Below are 14794 nucleotides of genomic sequence, written 5' to 3' on the forward strand. Positions count from 1 at the left end.
TGTCCAGGTAGAAACGTCCAGGCTTCGAAATTGTTTGGGAGAAAGTCGAAGAGGGTGTCGGATCGGCAGTTGAACAGGCTCGCGGATCGCAATGAAATATTCGATAATGTGCGGATCGATTGAATATATATCAAGTTGGAATCTGGAAAGATTTATGAGAATCCTGAGGGTGCTACTAGGTCATCAGTATCGTCGTTCTTCTCTGCGCATCTATGGATTGTCAGTGATAATCTTTTGAAGCTACTCGAGTGTGCTTAGCACAGCAAACGATATCTACGAAGCTGGCAGGTAGTTTGACACCTTAACACCCACAAACCTCTATACTTTGATACCTTTTCATGCACCTCTCAGCAAATGAGGACTCATTGTTCCATGGAAACACAGATTTTCTGGATTTGCTTCGATTCTTATGTTTTATTTGTTTAAAAAGTTCGAAATGAGATAGATTATCTTGGTGATTTGACGACAATTCCGAATACCGAATACCGAACTTCTTAGGGAAGCTTGGGCCGTCATGCCAACAGTTGATACTGTTGATACCTCAGAACACCTTAATATCACCGAGTTGAGTTGATTGCTCTCGAGTCGGCGTCTACAACATTATACAGTATACAGGTAGATCATACACATTCATTTGTGGTGGTTAGGTCTTGAAGCATATTCACATCAACGCAATGTTGAAATGGAACGTTTATGGCTTACGTCTCTCCTTCATTAGTGGGGCACGATTTTGATCACTGATTTGCAGCAGTTGGGATAAGATAGGTACTTTCAATGTTGAGAAGGATCATACATGTTGATTGTCGAGAACTTGAGTTCTCGAGTCTTGACAGACATGAAATCCATCTCGTCAGATTCATTGATCTAATTAGCACTTGAAGATGTTCGAACCTACCGTCCAAATATTAGGGTTAGGTTTACTTGGGAAGGAGTGACACTACACAAATCATGCTACCTACTTCAGTTCGTCTGTATGATACTGCATTTTATCATCCTTCATGTTATTTTATTGCGTATTAGCACGATTGCCTAAGCATTCAATAAAAAAAATTGGTATGATCGACCTCCCAGTGCATCTTTACCTCTTCAACATTTGACCCAGCATTGCCATTATAAACTTTGGACGCAACAAATCGATATCTCCAACTGTCAAAATTCAACTGTTCAACCTCTCAAACATCGACCAGACTTCTGAAGATTCACTTCGAATTGCAATGAATAGAGCCGCTGAACAAGCGAATGGTCAGCCCTCGGAGGAGAGAAAAGACTCAAAAGTTGACACGGATGATGTGAAGACAGCTGAATCCACATCTCCAGAGCCTGATGTATATCCGGACGGATCCGTGAGGATTCCTCGAAAACCCGGGACTTCCCATACCCGTTCCGTCATTCTTCTTCATGACGTCCATGATGATGCCGTTGGCTTTGCAGGAGAACTCATGGCAGCAAGACTGAATGGTGAAACGATTATGTCCATATTTCCTGGAACAAATTGGTGCTTTCCTGAAATCAATTATCCCTGGTCAGTGCAGGATATAGAGAGCGAGACGAGCGATACGGCTGATGACTTAGTCGATTTATGGACTGCATATTCAGACACCTTTCAACAAGAAAAGCGATTAGAGATACGCAAAGAACTGTGTCGGATGCTAAAACCCATCCAACAATTTGTCCAAAGAGAATCGAATCTTGTAGGTATACGGAATGTCTTCATAGGTGGTCTAGAAGATGGTGCTACTGCAGCACTGCATTTGTTCCTAGCTAGTCAAGCGGACCAAGGTGGTGGAATAGGAGGCTTCATGGGAATGAATGCCGTTCTTCCATTTTGCTCGCAGGTCAAGTTGCTGATAGACATGACACCGAGCTCTGGGGATCTGCCTTTGGAAGATCATGTGAACAAACAGATAAAAAACCTTGCGGATGTGGTGAGTTTGATGCGAGAAACTTTGGGCCTGCCAACCGTGGGGAAGTTCGATAGGGTAATTGCATATTTGGGAAACCCAATATTCCTTGGTAGTGTTATGACAGACCCAGCCGATTTAGAGCTGAGGCAGAAGAGAGAGGATATGATAGAGATCCTTCGCCACTTGAGATGTTTTCACCCTATATATTATACAAACGAGTGCAAGGAACCAGATCTCGGCGGGCAAGTTGAGGGCTTGGTTGAATACCTCCAAATGACTGGCTCTATCAGAGTTCCCGGATGATCCAAGTAATGAATAAAATAGACACAGAGAATAGATGAAGGATGGCTTCATTAACAAAGAGAGATTGAGGAATTAACTGGATGCCACTTAGCAAAGCAGATTGGAGACGATGGATCGGCATTTTCTTGCAAAGGCATTGACGAATTCGAGTTAGAGGTCAGTATGATAATAGTAAATATCTTACTAGCTTTCGTTGGCAACTCAACTTCATTCGCGTGTTAATCTTTGGACGTTTCAAGCATATTCCCCTTCACCACCACTATCAAACCCACCTTCTTCATGAAAGTTCACGGCAATCATTAGGCGGCGTCCGTATGCCAAGCACCTCCCCACCTTCCATATAAGGTATCAAATATAAGCAGCCAAGACCATGTGCCGAATTGATTTGATGCTTATCAACTTTATCTTTAACTCTAAAGGACAATGTCACTGTCGTGGAAAAAGGGCACTGAAGCCTTATGCATACCAAGAATCGGCAGATAGACTTAATGGGGTGAAATTCCCCCTTTGGGAAGCTCAACACCATCGTAAAGGTTATGGTTTGCAGGCGTGTGGGTAGGATCAGGTGTGATAGGATAACGGAAAAATAGATTTGGGAAGAGGTAAACGTGGTATGAATGGGGTAGATGGGATGATAACCATTTGAATGTTGATTAGAAATGCTTCCTGTTGATAAAGAATCCGGAAGGAAAGCAACAGTGTTCGCATGCCGCCGTGCCCAGAAATCGGTCCCAGAAGTTAAGATGGGGATATCTCGATATATCCCATTGTTCTAATCAATATGAATTGGCTATAAAAGATTGGTGTTGCCATCTCACGTTCTTTCTCTCCATCCCTCTTCTCAATTCAACAATACAAGTATACTATCACAGTTAAACTTCATTTCAATATGCTTAAAGGTCTTTTCCTCACTGTTCTAGCAACGGGACTTCTCGTTCATGCAACCCCAGTACCAGCGCCAACCGGTATTCCAACCACAGCTACTGCTAATACCGAGCTTGCCGGTTTGACTGTGGCTGCGGCCGGAAGTCAAGATGGTTATAGTAGAGATTTATTCCCCCATGTATGTTTCTCTGTTCACTCGATCATCTTCTCATCTCATTCCTCGCATTCAACCGTCTCCTTCCTCTTTCCCCAACCTTGACCAGCTTGTTCACACACCTCCCCAATTTACCCAAAACCCAGCCTAACGCACTCTCCTCTCTAGTGGATTACTATCTCCGGCACTTGCAACACTCGTGAGACCGTTCTAAAGCGCGACGGTAAAAATGTCGTCGTTGATTCTGCCTGTGCTTCCACATCGGGAACCTGGGTATCTCCATACGATGGTGCAACCTGGACCGCCGCCTCCGATGTTGATATTGATCATCTTGTTCCTTTGAGTAACGCCTGGAAAGCAGGTGCCTCTGCATGGACCACGGCTCAACGTCAAGCTTTTGCTAATGACCTTGTTAACCCACAATTGCTGGCTGTTACCGATAATGTCAATGAGAGTAAGGGAGACCGTGGACCAGAGGAGTGGAAGCCTAGTTTGAGTAAGTTCTCTTTTTGTCTTGGGGGTTTGTCTGAGGGCTGGTTTCTGTTCTTCATTTATCCTACGCGCAAGGAGTCGGGGCTGCATTGAAAAAAGAAAGCAGGGAGAGAAGCGGAATTCAGATGAATGGAAGTATACTGACAGGTTCAATAGCTTCGTACTGGTGCACATATGCAAAGATGTGGATCAAGGTTAAATATGTCTATTCCCTGACAGTCACAAGTGCGGAGAAGGCGGCATTGGTTACTATGATGGCTACTTGTTAAATGGCTGGCATTTTTTTCGGCTAAATGAAAGGGCAAATGTATATAGGTGGACGAGCTCAAGATGACTTACGATGGAACGAAATGAGAGTAGCAGGCTCGAGGCAGGGTAAAATCAAAGGAGTTGAAGTTGACGTGGGAGTGGAAGTGAGGTGATTTGAAACGAACGATGGTTGAGGAGTTAAGGTGTTCATGTTTGATCTATTTATTAGCGGAGGACTGACAGAGGGAGAGCGTGAGGAGGAGTGAAAAATCACACATGACTTACAGAAATCGTAATGATTTTACCTAGCAATTTTGGTCCAATGGCTCATCGACGTAATTGACTACCTGTGATAATACATCCTCATTTGTAGAAAAAATATTGATATATCGCTTTTTGCTAAAAGTACACGTCCTCATCATTGTCAATTTTCATTAAATACTCCATTAATCCTTTCATTCCTTACTTCTTATACGTTGTAAGACTTGGAGTACCCGGGGCTGCTGGTGCAGAAAACTTCGTCTGCACAAAAACTTTCTGCATTCCATCTTCCTTCTTCTCAAATTTATAGTAGACGTCATCAAGTTCGTCCAATGAAACCCGATGAGATACCATTTGCAAAGGATCAAATTCATTCTTCTCAATCATTTCAAGAAGTTTTTCCCAATACATATGTACTGGAGCTTGCCCATTGCCGATAAGTCGGACACCACGTTCCATCAAAGATCCGATGTTGAAGTGGTTAGTGTAGCCGACGTACACACCAGTGACACCACATCGACCGAAGTTCTTGACGGATGTGATCATTTCGTTGATAATTTCGGATGTGTCTGTTTCCATGCCGAGCAGCATCTCGAAGTAGTGGGCCCAGCCTTTGGCATATTCACCTGCTACGCACTCGAGTGCGACATCGGGTCCTCGTGGAACCATCTCCTTTAGTTTGGTGGTGACCGAGGTTCCCCGAGGGAGTTTACTATAATCGAGTAGTTCGACTTTGGGGATTTTAGACTTGACAAAATCCAACCTCCAATTACTATCGATCATGATGACTCGTGATGCACCATTCATAAAAGCGAATTCTGCAGACATTTGTCCAATCGGGCCTAGATATTGTTAGAATAATTGAATGACTGGTTGATAATAGATACTTACCAGCACCCCAAATAGCAACCACATCTCCTTTGTTGACTCCGGTATCGACGACACAGTTCCAAGATGTACAGATGACATCGGATAAGAAAAGACCCTTCTCATCTGGAACATTTGATGGGAGCTTGAGAAGATTGACATCCCCGAATGGAACTCTAACATATTCTGCTTGGCCACCTGCAAATCCACCTGTGAAATGAGAGTAGCCAAACATTCCTGCTGTTCTTCCTCCATACTATTGAAGTCAGCACCTGATATCCTTTCAACGGCCAACATCGGAACATACCATTCCATTTTCAATAGTATTACTATTCGTCTTTTCACACTGTGATGATTGTTTCTTTTCACAATAGTAACAATCGCCACAAGCAATCTGGAAACTGGCAACCACACGATCACCCTTCTTTAGCCCCTTTACACCTGGGCCCATAGACTCAACTTCACCACAAAACTCATGACCGAGAATATCTCCCTTCTCCAACTCCACAACCGATCCATGAAGTAAATGAAGATCGCTTCCACAAACAGTACTTCCGGTAACTTTTAGAATTACATCTCTATCTTCAACGACTCTTGGTTTTGGTACTTCTTCTGTTCATCGAAGAGGGATATTAGATGTGTGATGATGATATTATCGAACGGAGAACCTTACGAATTTTGACAGTATTTTTCCCCATCCAACATAGGGCCTTCATAGTCTCGCCACTTGGGTCCGCGTACTTTTGACGATCCCGTGCTGGATTTGTCACATCTTGTTCGGTGATAGCATTGATATCATGACCGACGACTTTCTCGAGGAGAGCTGCTGCTTGACTGAGAGCCATTTTGAATTAACTAATTTGATTGATTATGTTGTAATTTTCGGAATTAATATGGAAAAGAGAAAACAGATGTTGAAAATATGGCATTCTTATATCGAAATGTAAAGCGCGGGGGAAGAACCATCGATCGATAAAGACATCGGAGGAAAGACTCCTTGCTTGTGTATCTACGTCATATTGTTTGTGTCGTTAATCTAATCAACGACGTCAGTAATTCTAGATTGTCAATACCTTGTATGTTTCACATATTTTCGACACATCGATTCAATATACTCTTTCTTTTTGCTTTATAATTGATTTGTAAAACAACCCCATCATTTTTCCATCATAATATACAAGTTATTCATTTGTTATTCATAACAATGCAAACGTGAAGGACTCGGTTAACTTAACGATATACAACAGAAACGTGATAACAACGTGCCGTTCAGTAACCGCGCGATAGTAGTCGAAACCGATCGCACAGTCAACTAGAAAAATCTAATTCCTGTGATATTCGTTACATTGACTTTAAAGTTCTAATTCAACCACTCTCTCGAGCTCGAATTTCGTCTTCGGCTTTTTTCCCGCTGTATCGGATCAGCCACCTCACCACATCCTACTCTGTAGGGCAAAATGAGAATGAAGAAAGTTCTGGTTATTCAATCTTTTTCTAGACAATTACTTGGGTCTTCAGATTATCGCAGTGAGTGTGCAAGGCAGAGAAAAAAACACATTCCCTTTTCCCACGTTGTCATACACTCTTAGGATACCATCCTACCATACACCCATGCATTTCAATACCCGTATTAGTATCGAAAGCACGCGCTTCCATATAGTCGCCCTCTGCCCAGTTCAAGTCTTTTACTAACGTAAAATTATTCGCTGTTACCACCCCGCCTGGGAAATGATACCGGAAAAATATGTGATTCGGGGCTGGTGGAATCGCTGTCAATATTGTAGCTACTTGATCTGTCAGTTCGGGCTTAAGTACAGTGTATGATGTGGGATGATTACAATTCAGCACTTCAATGAATTCCGCCGTCGTCTTTGTGCCCCGGACTGACACTATGACATTTTGTCTCCTAGATGGATCTTTACTGCACTCCTCAGATCTATGGTAGTCGCGTTAGTTGAGATTTACCACCGACGATATGCACAATCAACTCACTGGAAATATGGTAGATAGAATGGAATATATAAGGTATCTTCAAAGTAATATAATTGTCAGCATGCAGTATATCTATTGGCAAGGGGTAAAGTAAGAATCGAACCTGGTTCAACAAAAACAGCGCTTTGTGGAAACGAACAGAACTTGTTTGACTTGACACATTCAAAACAAGGCTCGACTCTACTGCACGGTATACCAAGAGTAAAATCACGACTGCAGTGAAGGCATGGTTGCGAGAGAATCCTTTTGAGAGGAAGTGGCGGTTCAGAGTTAAGTGTGTGTCTATCTGGGATTGAAGGATGAAGATTTCTAGGATCTGAAACACCAGAGTAATTTTCAATTGTAGGGCCAGCTTTGTAAGGGCCTGAAGACCTGAAGTTACCGGGAACTAAATCTTTATAATAGTTTCGATCCGGAGTAACAGAGTTATTAGGAGCCAGAAGGGTCGAGAACCCGGGAAGTGCAACATCGGAATAATTGGTGTCTGGAGGAATAGGTTCTGAGATACTAGGAAGTGTAATATTAGACCTGTTGGAATCTGGTTCTGATGGAGTCAGATACGAGGTTCTGGAAAGTGTAGTATCAGAGTTATTGGAATTTGGTGAAGTCAGATCTGGATTCCAGGGAAGTGTAGTGTCAGAGTTATTTGAATTTGGTGAATCAGAGCTGATTGAAACTGAGGGATCGGCGCCCATTCTGCGAAAGATCATGTTGGTCTGGTTATAAGAGTATTTTGATTTATGTTTTCGGTATGATATGGAGTTGTTTCGATCTGGTAGTTGGAGGTAATAGATTTTTGATCTATGTTTTTGATGTTAGTATGGAAAGTGCCCCATGACTGTTGGCACGATGATAGCAAGATAATTGATAAAATATCATGAGGTAACTGCGACCAAGTGCTTGATTGTCTGGCAGGAACATTTATACCTCTTTAATCCACACAAGTGTCAATTGAATCTGTTGGTATCAACTTGGTTGATAAGTGTCAAAGTAATTTAGTCTATTATGGTGCTCTCTACATAATCACACGATTAATACCTTGACAGAATCCAAGAGATCTATCGACTGAGTGGTATATTCCGGGAAGCGAAAAGGGGCAAGGGAAAGAGGAGCATGTCATGAGATTCGAATATACTTGACAACCAAGAGTTTTGGTCACTTTCATAATATTCAAACTCAGCTGGGACAAATGAAAACGAACCCAAAACTTCCTTAGCCTACAAATTACAAAATAAAAATTGAATTTCTTAAGGGTTTGACTCCCATCCACCCCAACATCATTTTCTTACAGTCCAGTCCACCCAGCTCACCAAGCTCGACATTGACTCTCATTGTCCACCCCTCCTTTCCTTTGCCTGCCATATATTATCAAACAATCCAATTCCGACGAGTTCGACGCCATAATTGTCAAAGACCTTAGCATACACTGTTTCTCCTCCATCAAACACGCTTCCGACCAATGCATCTTCACCTATGATCTGTGTTCTGCGAAGAAAAAATTCTAAGTGTAAATTCTCCGGCAGTTGATACTCTCTAGATAGTGCACCTATGTAGATTTGCGATCAGTGTTTATTTGCTTTAAAGTCTGTCTATCGTATCTGTAGATTTACTCACTCTCGATGCCATCGAGGAGATCATGCATATTTGCTGTCTCATGGGACTCGAAGTAGCGACTGAATCTATAGAACGCGGCTCAGCAACATGTTGGCGTGCTCTAGTAATCGAGCTCATCACACTTACCCGCGACCAGAAGAACAGGATCGATGTAGTTGAAAGAACAATATATTTCCATATTCACGGTATCCCTTACCATGCCATTGAGGTCTACGAAGCCGAGCGCGTGGATCTCTTGGATATCGAGGGTTTGGTCTGAAGTGTCGACTAGACGTTCGTGCTCCATACATCTTGGAATGCTTTGATAAGATTCAGTGGAGGATTTATGTAGCTTTGCTTTGAAGAGGTGGGGAAATTGTATCTAAAGTCGGAGACCTTCGACTTATATTGCAAGACATGTCGATTGGCATGGAGTCTTTCAGGCTTACAGACAGCAAGAAAAAGGAATTCTTGGAGGTTAATGCAAACAACCGCTCGGTTCCAAAGATTGCTGTTTTCATTTCCTTGATTCAACACATTTTTCTTCCTTAGAAGTCCTCGAAACCTTCATTCCTTTCATTACACTAGGCAGATACTACTAGGAATAACTTCTTCTTCAAGCGAATATCCCAAGTAGTTGAACTTGATTAATGTCGACAATCTTTTCAATCACATATTCCCTTGTTTGTAGGTTGGATCCGTTATTCGCTTGTTTGTGCCGAGAAACGCTTAGGTGCAGCTTCGCGCATCTAGGACTTCCTCGAGTAAGAAATCGGTCCGCGGTTAACGAGTAGATAGCTTCTATCCAATAATACTGATGATGCCCGTTTGATATGTTCCCCTGGGCTTCGATTTTCGATTTCTTATTCTAGACATGAGTTTCTTTTGGGTTACCCGCAAGGAACAATGGCTTGAAACAGTGGCAATTTCACCTTTTTTCCATTCACAAGGCTCATCATTATATTCTACATACTTTGAGAAATCATCAAGAATGGATAGCATTACAAATAAGATCCCGAAAGTATGTTCCAAGTGACTGAAGAACAGGTGAATAATCAATCATTTGCAAAACCTGTTTGTCTAACAGTCCGCCGTAAGTTTCATTACCACTCAACCGGTACAAACAAACCGCTGACCCTGTGGAAAAAGCATACATGCACCTCCATGCGTCTACCCGTCGCCATGAAAAAGACTTGAATATGATTGGAAGTGCATTGTTCACACCCTTGGAGTGCTTCCATCTGCCATTTCGAGGGTCTAAATGGTCTGAGAATACTCTTCAATGCCCCAATTTGTCCTCTTGTGCAGAATACTTAGGTATACTGCATCGCTCCTACCAGATATGTCAAGCAAATCTTACATCCTTGACCCCATCCATCTATTTTCCACTAATCCTTTGCGCAACTACGGGAATCCTTCTGCTACTACTTCAAGTAGACTAGAAACTCGAGCCAGGAATCAGGATTGCAGTCATTTATACCACAACTGAGCACGTGTGCGTATTTGCCGATACACTTCCCATCGTAGCACCTCCCGCATTATATTCTGCTTTTGTGCAACCTATGCAAATCTTTGTTTGTGTAACATTTTTGCTGCTTGCTATTTATTTGATGGGGACTGCTGTACATAGCGGGTATGGGTTTGTGCAACCATCTTCTACAAATACGCATGATTTGCACTATGGGAAATCTCATAGTTTCTGTGGAGCTCTGAATTTGTGGATTGGGCAGATATAACTGACTGTCCACGTCTACGCATTGATGGAGAGGAGAATGGGCCCATGCTCCTTTACGAAGATCAAAAGGGGGAAAAAATTATAAATCATGGGCTTGTAGAGAACTTGGTTCTAGATGCAATCAATTAGAAAAACGGGGAAGTCAGCTGGATATTCACTTTGCAATTCGCTAGATATTCATGTAAATTTTTAGTACATTTTAAGAAATCCAGAAAATAAATCTTGAATGATGGTGCACTAGCATGTAGGATTTGATCTAACCACTTTACTACCTCGAGCTTAGCCGGATGCTCTTTTCCCTGCATGCCTCCCAACCTCGTAACCATTTTAAGTTGTGCAAACAACATTCAAACGCCGTTCCCAACCAACGCCACCCAAGGATATAAGAGAAATACTATCAGAGAATCATTAAACTCATTGTTGGTCGTTCATGTTGAGTTCATCAAACTCGTCTAGCAACTCATTCATATCAATCTTTGGTGTCTCATCTTCACCGTCACTCGTCTCGGCTACACTCATAGCATCCGCTTCCTTCTGAGCCTGTTGAGCCTTGTACAGAGCAAGTGTCTGTCTGAGCTCAGGATCTTCCTCAACATCCTGTAAGAACATCTCATAATCTCTATCCATCTTTTCTTGATCTTGCTTCCTGGGTAGGACTTCTCCTTCTTCTTTACCCATACGCTTGAGGCGCCAGTTCCTGTTCTTAGACTTCTTCTTTCTTGCGTACAATTTCTTGACAAGCATTACATCAGGAATTTTCGATGCATAGTTATTTGATTCTTCGAGGGCGTCGTATTGGGGGTTGTTGAAATTAGTACCAGTCATCATGTATCCCATAACAGAGTCTCCAGGATGAACGACATTTCCGAGATGTGTTCTTGTGTAAAAGGTTTTGTCATTTGATCCGAGGTCAGATGCACGAGCAACGGTAGCTTCAGCAAGAGCCCATCTTCCCTTTGTAGGACCCAGGGGCTCAATGTCCATAATGATAAACTCCACCAACTCCTGAACATCGGCCAAAGGCTTGAATGGTGCACGCCAGTATATAGGGCAACTGATTTCCGCAGTTTGAAGGGATTGTGGATCAAGGATATTGATAGAATTACCAATTCGATAGCAAAGACCAAGAGGAGAAATGTTTCCAGCAGCCTTTGCCAACTTGATTGGAAGCGCGACCAAATCATCTTTACAAATTGGTACCAACTCGACGGAGAAGGAGAATTTGTAGGATTTAGTAGATGTGTGAATGTCCATGGAGATAAGTTCTTGAGACTTCTTTGCTGTGATAGGGGCAACCGAGTTCAAGAAGTCGACAAATTTTTCCGCCGAATTTCGTGCTGCGAAGAAAAAATCTAAACCATCCTTGACTTCCTTGATGTTAATAGTATCCTTGTGTGCACCATGCTTCAAGATCAATTGTTCCAGGTACAAAAAGGTTCTCTTGTGAGGAACCTTTTGTCTAACTTGCACACAAGCTCTCCATGTATTCGCGGTATAAGATTTCGCACAATCGGGACATTGCTGATAGGCAACCACATATTCAACCTCGAATGACTGTTGCAAAACGACACCTTCCGATACCGAATCTTGTATAGTAAGCTTGACCTTGATTCTTCGAGAATGAGGTTCCGTCCAGATAAAACTCGCATCGATAATTCGAACTTTGTGTAGACCTCTAAGTTTCTTTAGGCAAAGGGCAAGGAGTTCGCGGGATTCGAGGGAGGCTTGGATCCAGGTTTGAGGCGGGAGTAACCATCTTTCGCAATCTCGGCAGAAGTGTACAGTGGCTTCTCTTTGAATACCTTGCGATACATCGACGGTAAGCTTTACGCAATCATAGCAGAGAGCACCGGCGGAAGTCGTTCCATCGATAGGAGCGCCACAGTTGCAGCAGAGAATACTTCGAAACTATTAGCGATAGGAACTTGGGAGGAATTCCCGAGAAAGAAACTTACGTAGCACCAGTTTTTGGTTCTTGTGCCTGAAATCTGGAGGCAATAGATACCGGCGCGTCGTCAACATCCATAGCAGACATGATGGCGGGCTTTTTCTTGTATTTTTTCTTTTGATGGTGGGATTTTGATAAAAGAGAAAAAAGTTGCCCCGCAGAGATAAACGATAGAGAATGACGCCGCTAGAGTAATCTAGTGCTTATTCAGCCCCACCTCTGAAGCCTCGACGTTTTGATTGGACGACTGTATCACGTGAGCGCGAGACAGTGGGCTCCCGATTAGTACGGATAGTCTCAGCGACCATATTGGCAATTGATTTCTCAGCACTCCGGAATTATGAGCCATAATGAGTGAACAAAAGCAATTTAGAAGCCTGTCTTCTTTGAAATCAAATTTTCAAGTTTGGAATTTGTCCAATGCACGTTGAGATGGGCTGAGCGCTTGTTTTGAGAACACACGTGATTTACATCGGCTGTGAATCACGTGCAACATCAACTCTCCTGTGGGTAGGCTCGAGGTAGGGTAGTCAGTAGAGAGTCTGGGGATGGGGATCCTGGATATTTGGAATGGTGTTGGTTCAGGTAGGGATTGTTTTTATAAGTGACGGATAATAAATGCAACTATCTACTTCTCTATTCCCGATATATCCACTCTGCTATCACATTTCCCATACGACATTCGTGATCGCTGAGCACAATTGCACCATCATCCATCGACCAATAACCACCCTAATATCTCAACGATCAACTACCACGAATTGCGTGTCATCTGTCTTTGCTTGCGTATTGGGTGTTCCAAGCGTGTTACGATCTGGTTGTTATCTGTGATTAGATCTTGCGGATTGGTGATCAAGGAGCAAGCTCCAATAAAAACCTTGTGTGATGTCGTTATCAAGCATTGACGGGTTGAATGTGGTAGGTTTGGCGAATGGGGTATGTTAAAGTTGCGAACATATGTTATGCCCGGATGTATTTAAGTCCTTCAACTTTCCGTTTGATTAAGAAAGGACGAGTTAAGCTTCTACATCCAACAATCGAAACACTACAATAACAACCGCATTAAACACAATGGCGCCTTCAGCAACAGAAACAGTTGCTCTTCCAACTCAAGTGAAGAAGTCTGTGAGTGATAGATTCAGTCGCGATGAGCTTGGAAGCTATAAAGAGCTTGCTCCCACCTCGTTCGATAAAGAAGCCGAAGAGAAAGGTCTTGGCAAATTTGCTGCTGCGTCTGTATGTATTCTCCGTAGTGTATTGCGAGTAAAGAAATTATTTTAATGCTCAGACTCAGTATCCACATTACCTCCCAACCTGGGACGATGTTACATACCCACCTCTTGAATCTTTTGAGCACAGAGACCATGGATTGGATGCCGATACAACCTATCCAGAACTACTTGCATTGGGCGTCGAGGCAGTTGAATTGACACCTGCGATGGGCACAGAAATCAAAGGTGTACAATTAAGCAAGTTAAGCAATGCTGGCAAAGACCAATTGGCTCGATTTGTTGCAGAGAGAAAGGTCGTAGCTTTCAGAGATCAAGACTTTGCAGATCTGTCAATCGCAGACGCTGTTGAGTATGGCAGTTATTTTGGGCGACCTCACATCCATCCCACGTCAGGAGCCCCACTGAATCATCCTGAGATTCACCTGGTACACAGAGCAGCTGGTGATAAAACAGCTGAAAGCTTCTTCGAGGCTCGAACAAATAGTGTAGCATGGCACTCTGACGTCACATATGAGAAGCAGCCACCGGGAACAACCTTCCTATATGTTCTTGACGTCCCAGAAACCGGAGGGGATACTCTCTTTGCCAATGGTGTCGAAGCATATAATCGTCTTAGTGATGCATTTAAAGAACGTCTGCATGGACTTTCTGCGACACATTCAGGTATCGAGCAAGTGAACGCCTCTCGCTATAGGAATGGCATTGCTCGCAGGGAGCCTGTCGTGAACGTTCATCCTATTGTCCGAACGCATCCCGTGACTGGAGAAAAGGCATTATATGTTAACAGACAATGTAAGTATATGCTATCTTTACTGAGTGTGTTCGTTGCTAACCCTTTTTCAAGTCACCCGAAAGATCGTAGGATTAAAACAGGAAGAAAGTGATGTACTATTGGTAATGACATCCCCAATGTTTGCAACATATTAACAGTTATCTAACCGTTTCGTAGAATTTCCTGTATGACCATATTGCACTAGGAGCCGACTTTCACGTAAGAGTCAAGTGGGCACCAAAAACTGTAGTTGTTTGGGACAACAGAGTAGCGACCCATACCGCTCTTGTTGATTGGTCGGGTGGAGCACGCAGACATCTTGCGCGTATCACACCACAAGCTGAAGCACCATACGAGACGCCTTTCAAGGCATCATAACGCGCACAAATTTCTTGTAGCTATGATGA

At 42.9% G+C, this 14794-nt stretch overlaps 7 protein-coding genes across 7 annotated transcripts; 3 read left to right on the forward strand and 4 right to left on the reverse strand.

Moving 5' to 3' along the window:
* Window positions 1-967: 967 nt before the first annotated feature.
* BCIN_12g00370 (hypothetical protein) lies at window positions 968-2572 on the forward strand. Its single transcript, XM_001557926.2, has one exon. It carries the CDS (start codon window positions 1215-1217, stop codon window positions 2205-2207), a length of 993 nt encoding a protein of 330 aa, XP_001557976.1. The 5' UTR covers window positions 968-1214; the 3' UTR covers window positions 2208-2572.
* Window positions 2573-2625: 53 nt separating this feature from the next.
* Window positions 2626-4273, forward strand: BCIN_12g00380 (hypothetical protein). The gene is made up of 3 exons (XM_001557925.2): window positions 2626-3270; window positions 3415-3742; window positions 3895-4273. The coding sequence occupies exons 1-3, from the start codon at window positions 3097-3099 to the stop codon at window positions 4005-4007; spliced, it is 615 nt and encodes a 204-aa protein (XP_001557975.1). The 5' UTR covers window positions 2626-3096; the 3' UTR covers window positions 4008-4273.
* Window positions 4274-4343: 70 nt separating this feature from the next.
* BCIN_12g00390 (hypothetical protein) lies at window positions 4344-6067 on the reverse strand. The gene is made up of 4 exons (XM_001557924.2): window positions 5789-6067; window positions 5423-5727; window positions 5140-5371; window positions 4344-5090 (listed from the first exon to the last, which is right to left on the reverse strand). Exons 1-4 carry the CDS (start codon window positions 5958-5960, stop codon window positions 4450-4452), a joined length of 1350 nt encoding a protein of 449 aa, XP_001557974.1. The 5' UTR covers window positions 5961-6067; the 3' UTR covers window positions 4344-4449.
* A 173-nt stretch (window positions 6068-6240) lies between these two features.
* Window positions 6241-7941, reverse strand: BCIN_12g00400 (hypothetical protein). The gene is made up of 4 exons (XM_024696176.1): window positions 7211-7941; window positions 7108-7144; window positions 6954-7051; window positions 6241-6899 (listed from the first exon to the last, which is right to left on the reverse strand). Exons 1-4 carry the CDS (start codon window positions 7815-7817, stop codon window positions 6691-6693), a joined length of 951 nt encoding a protein of 316 aa, XP_024551982.1. The 5' UTR covers window positions 7818-7941; the 3' UTR covers window positions 6241-6690.
* A 379-nt stretch (window positions 7942-8320) lies between these two features.
* On the reverse strand, window positions 8321-9090 carry BCIN_12g00410 (hypothetical protein). The gene is made up of 3 exons (XM_024696177.1): window positions 8848-9090; window positions 8722-8786; window positions 8321-8653 (listed from the first exon to the last, which is right to left on the reverse strand). Exons 1-3 carry the CDS (start codon window positions 9009-9011, stop codon window positions 8436-8438), a joined length of 447 nt encoding a protein of 148 aa, XP_024551983.1. The 5' UTR covers window positions 9012-9090; the 3' UTR covers window positions 8321-8435.
* Window positions 9091-10577: 1487 nt separating this feature from the next.
* On the reverse strand, window positions 10578-12663 carry Bcnmd3. The gene is made up of 2 exons (XM_001557922.2): window positions 12391-12663; window positions 10578-12335 (listed from the first exon to the last, which is right to left on the reverse strand). The coding sequence occupies exons 1-2, from the start codon at window positions 12468-12470 to the stop codon at window positions 10850-10852; spliced, it is 1566 nt and encodes a 521-aa protein (XP_001557972.1). The 5' UTR covers window positions 12471-12663; the 3' UTR covers window positions 10578-10849.
* Window positions 12664-12950: 287 nt separating this feature from the next.
* Window positions 12951-14788, forward strand: Bcjlp1. The gene is made up of 4 exons (XM_001557921.2): window positions 12951-13619; window positions 13678-14407; window positions 14460-14509; window positions 14565-14788. The coding sequence occupies exons 1-4, from the start codon at window positions 13455-13457 to the stop codon at window positions 14763-14765; spliced, it is 1146 nt and encodes a 381-aa protein (XP_001557971.1). The 5' UTR covers window positions 12951-13454; the 3' UTR covers window positions 14766-14788.
* The last annotated feature ends 6 nt before the right edge of the window (window positions 14789-14794 follow it).

The sequence above is a fragment of the Botrytis cinerea genome, chromosome 12, assembly GCF_000143535.2.
Source record: "Botrytis cinerea B05.10 chromosome 12, complete sequence".
NCBI classification, from domain to species: Eukaryota; Fungi; Ascomycota; class Leotiomycetes; order Helotiales; family Sclerotiniaceae; genus Botrytis; species Botrytis cinerea.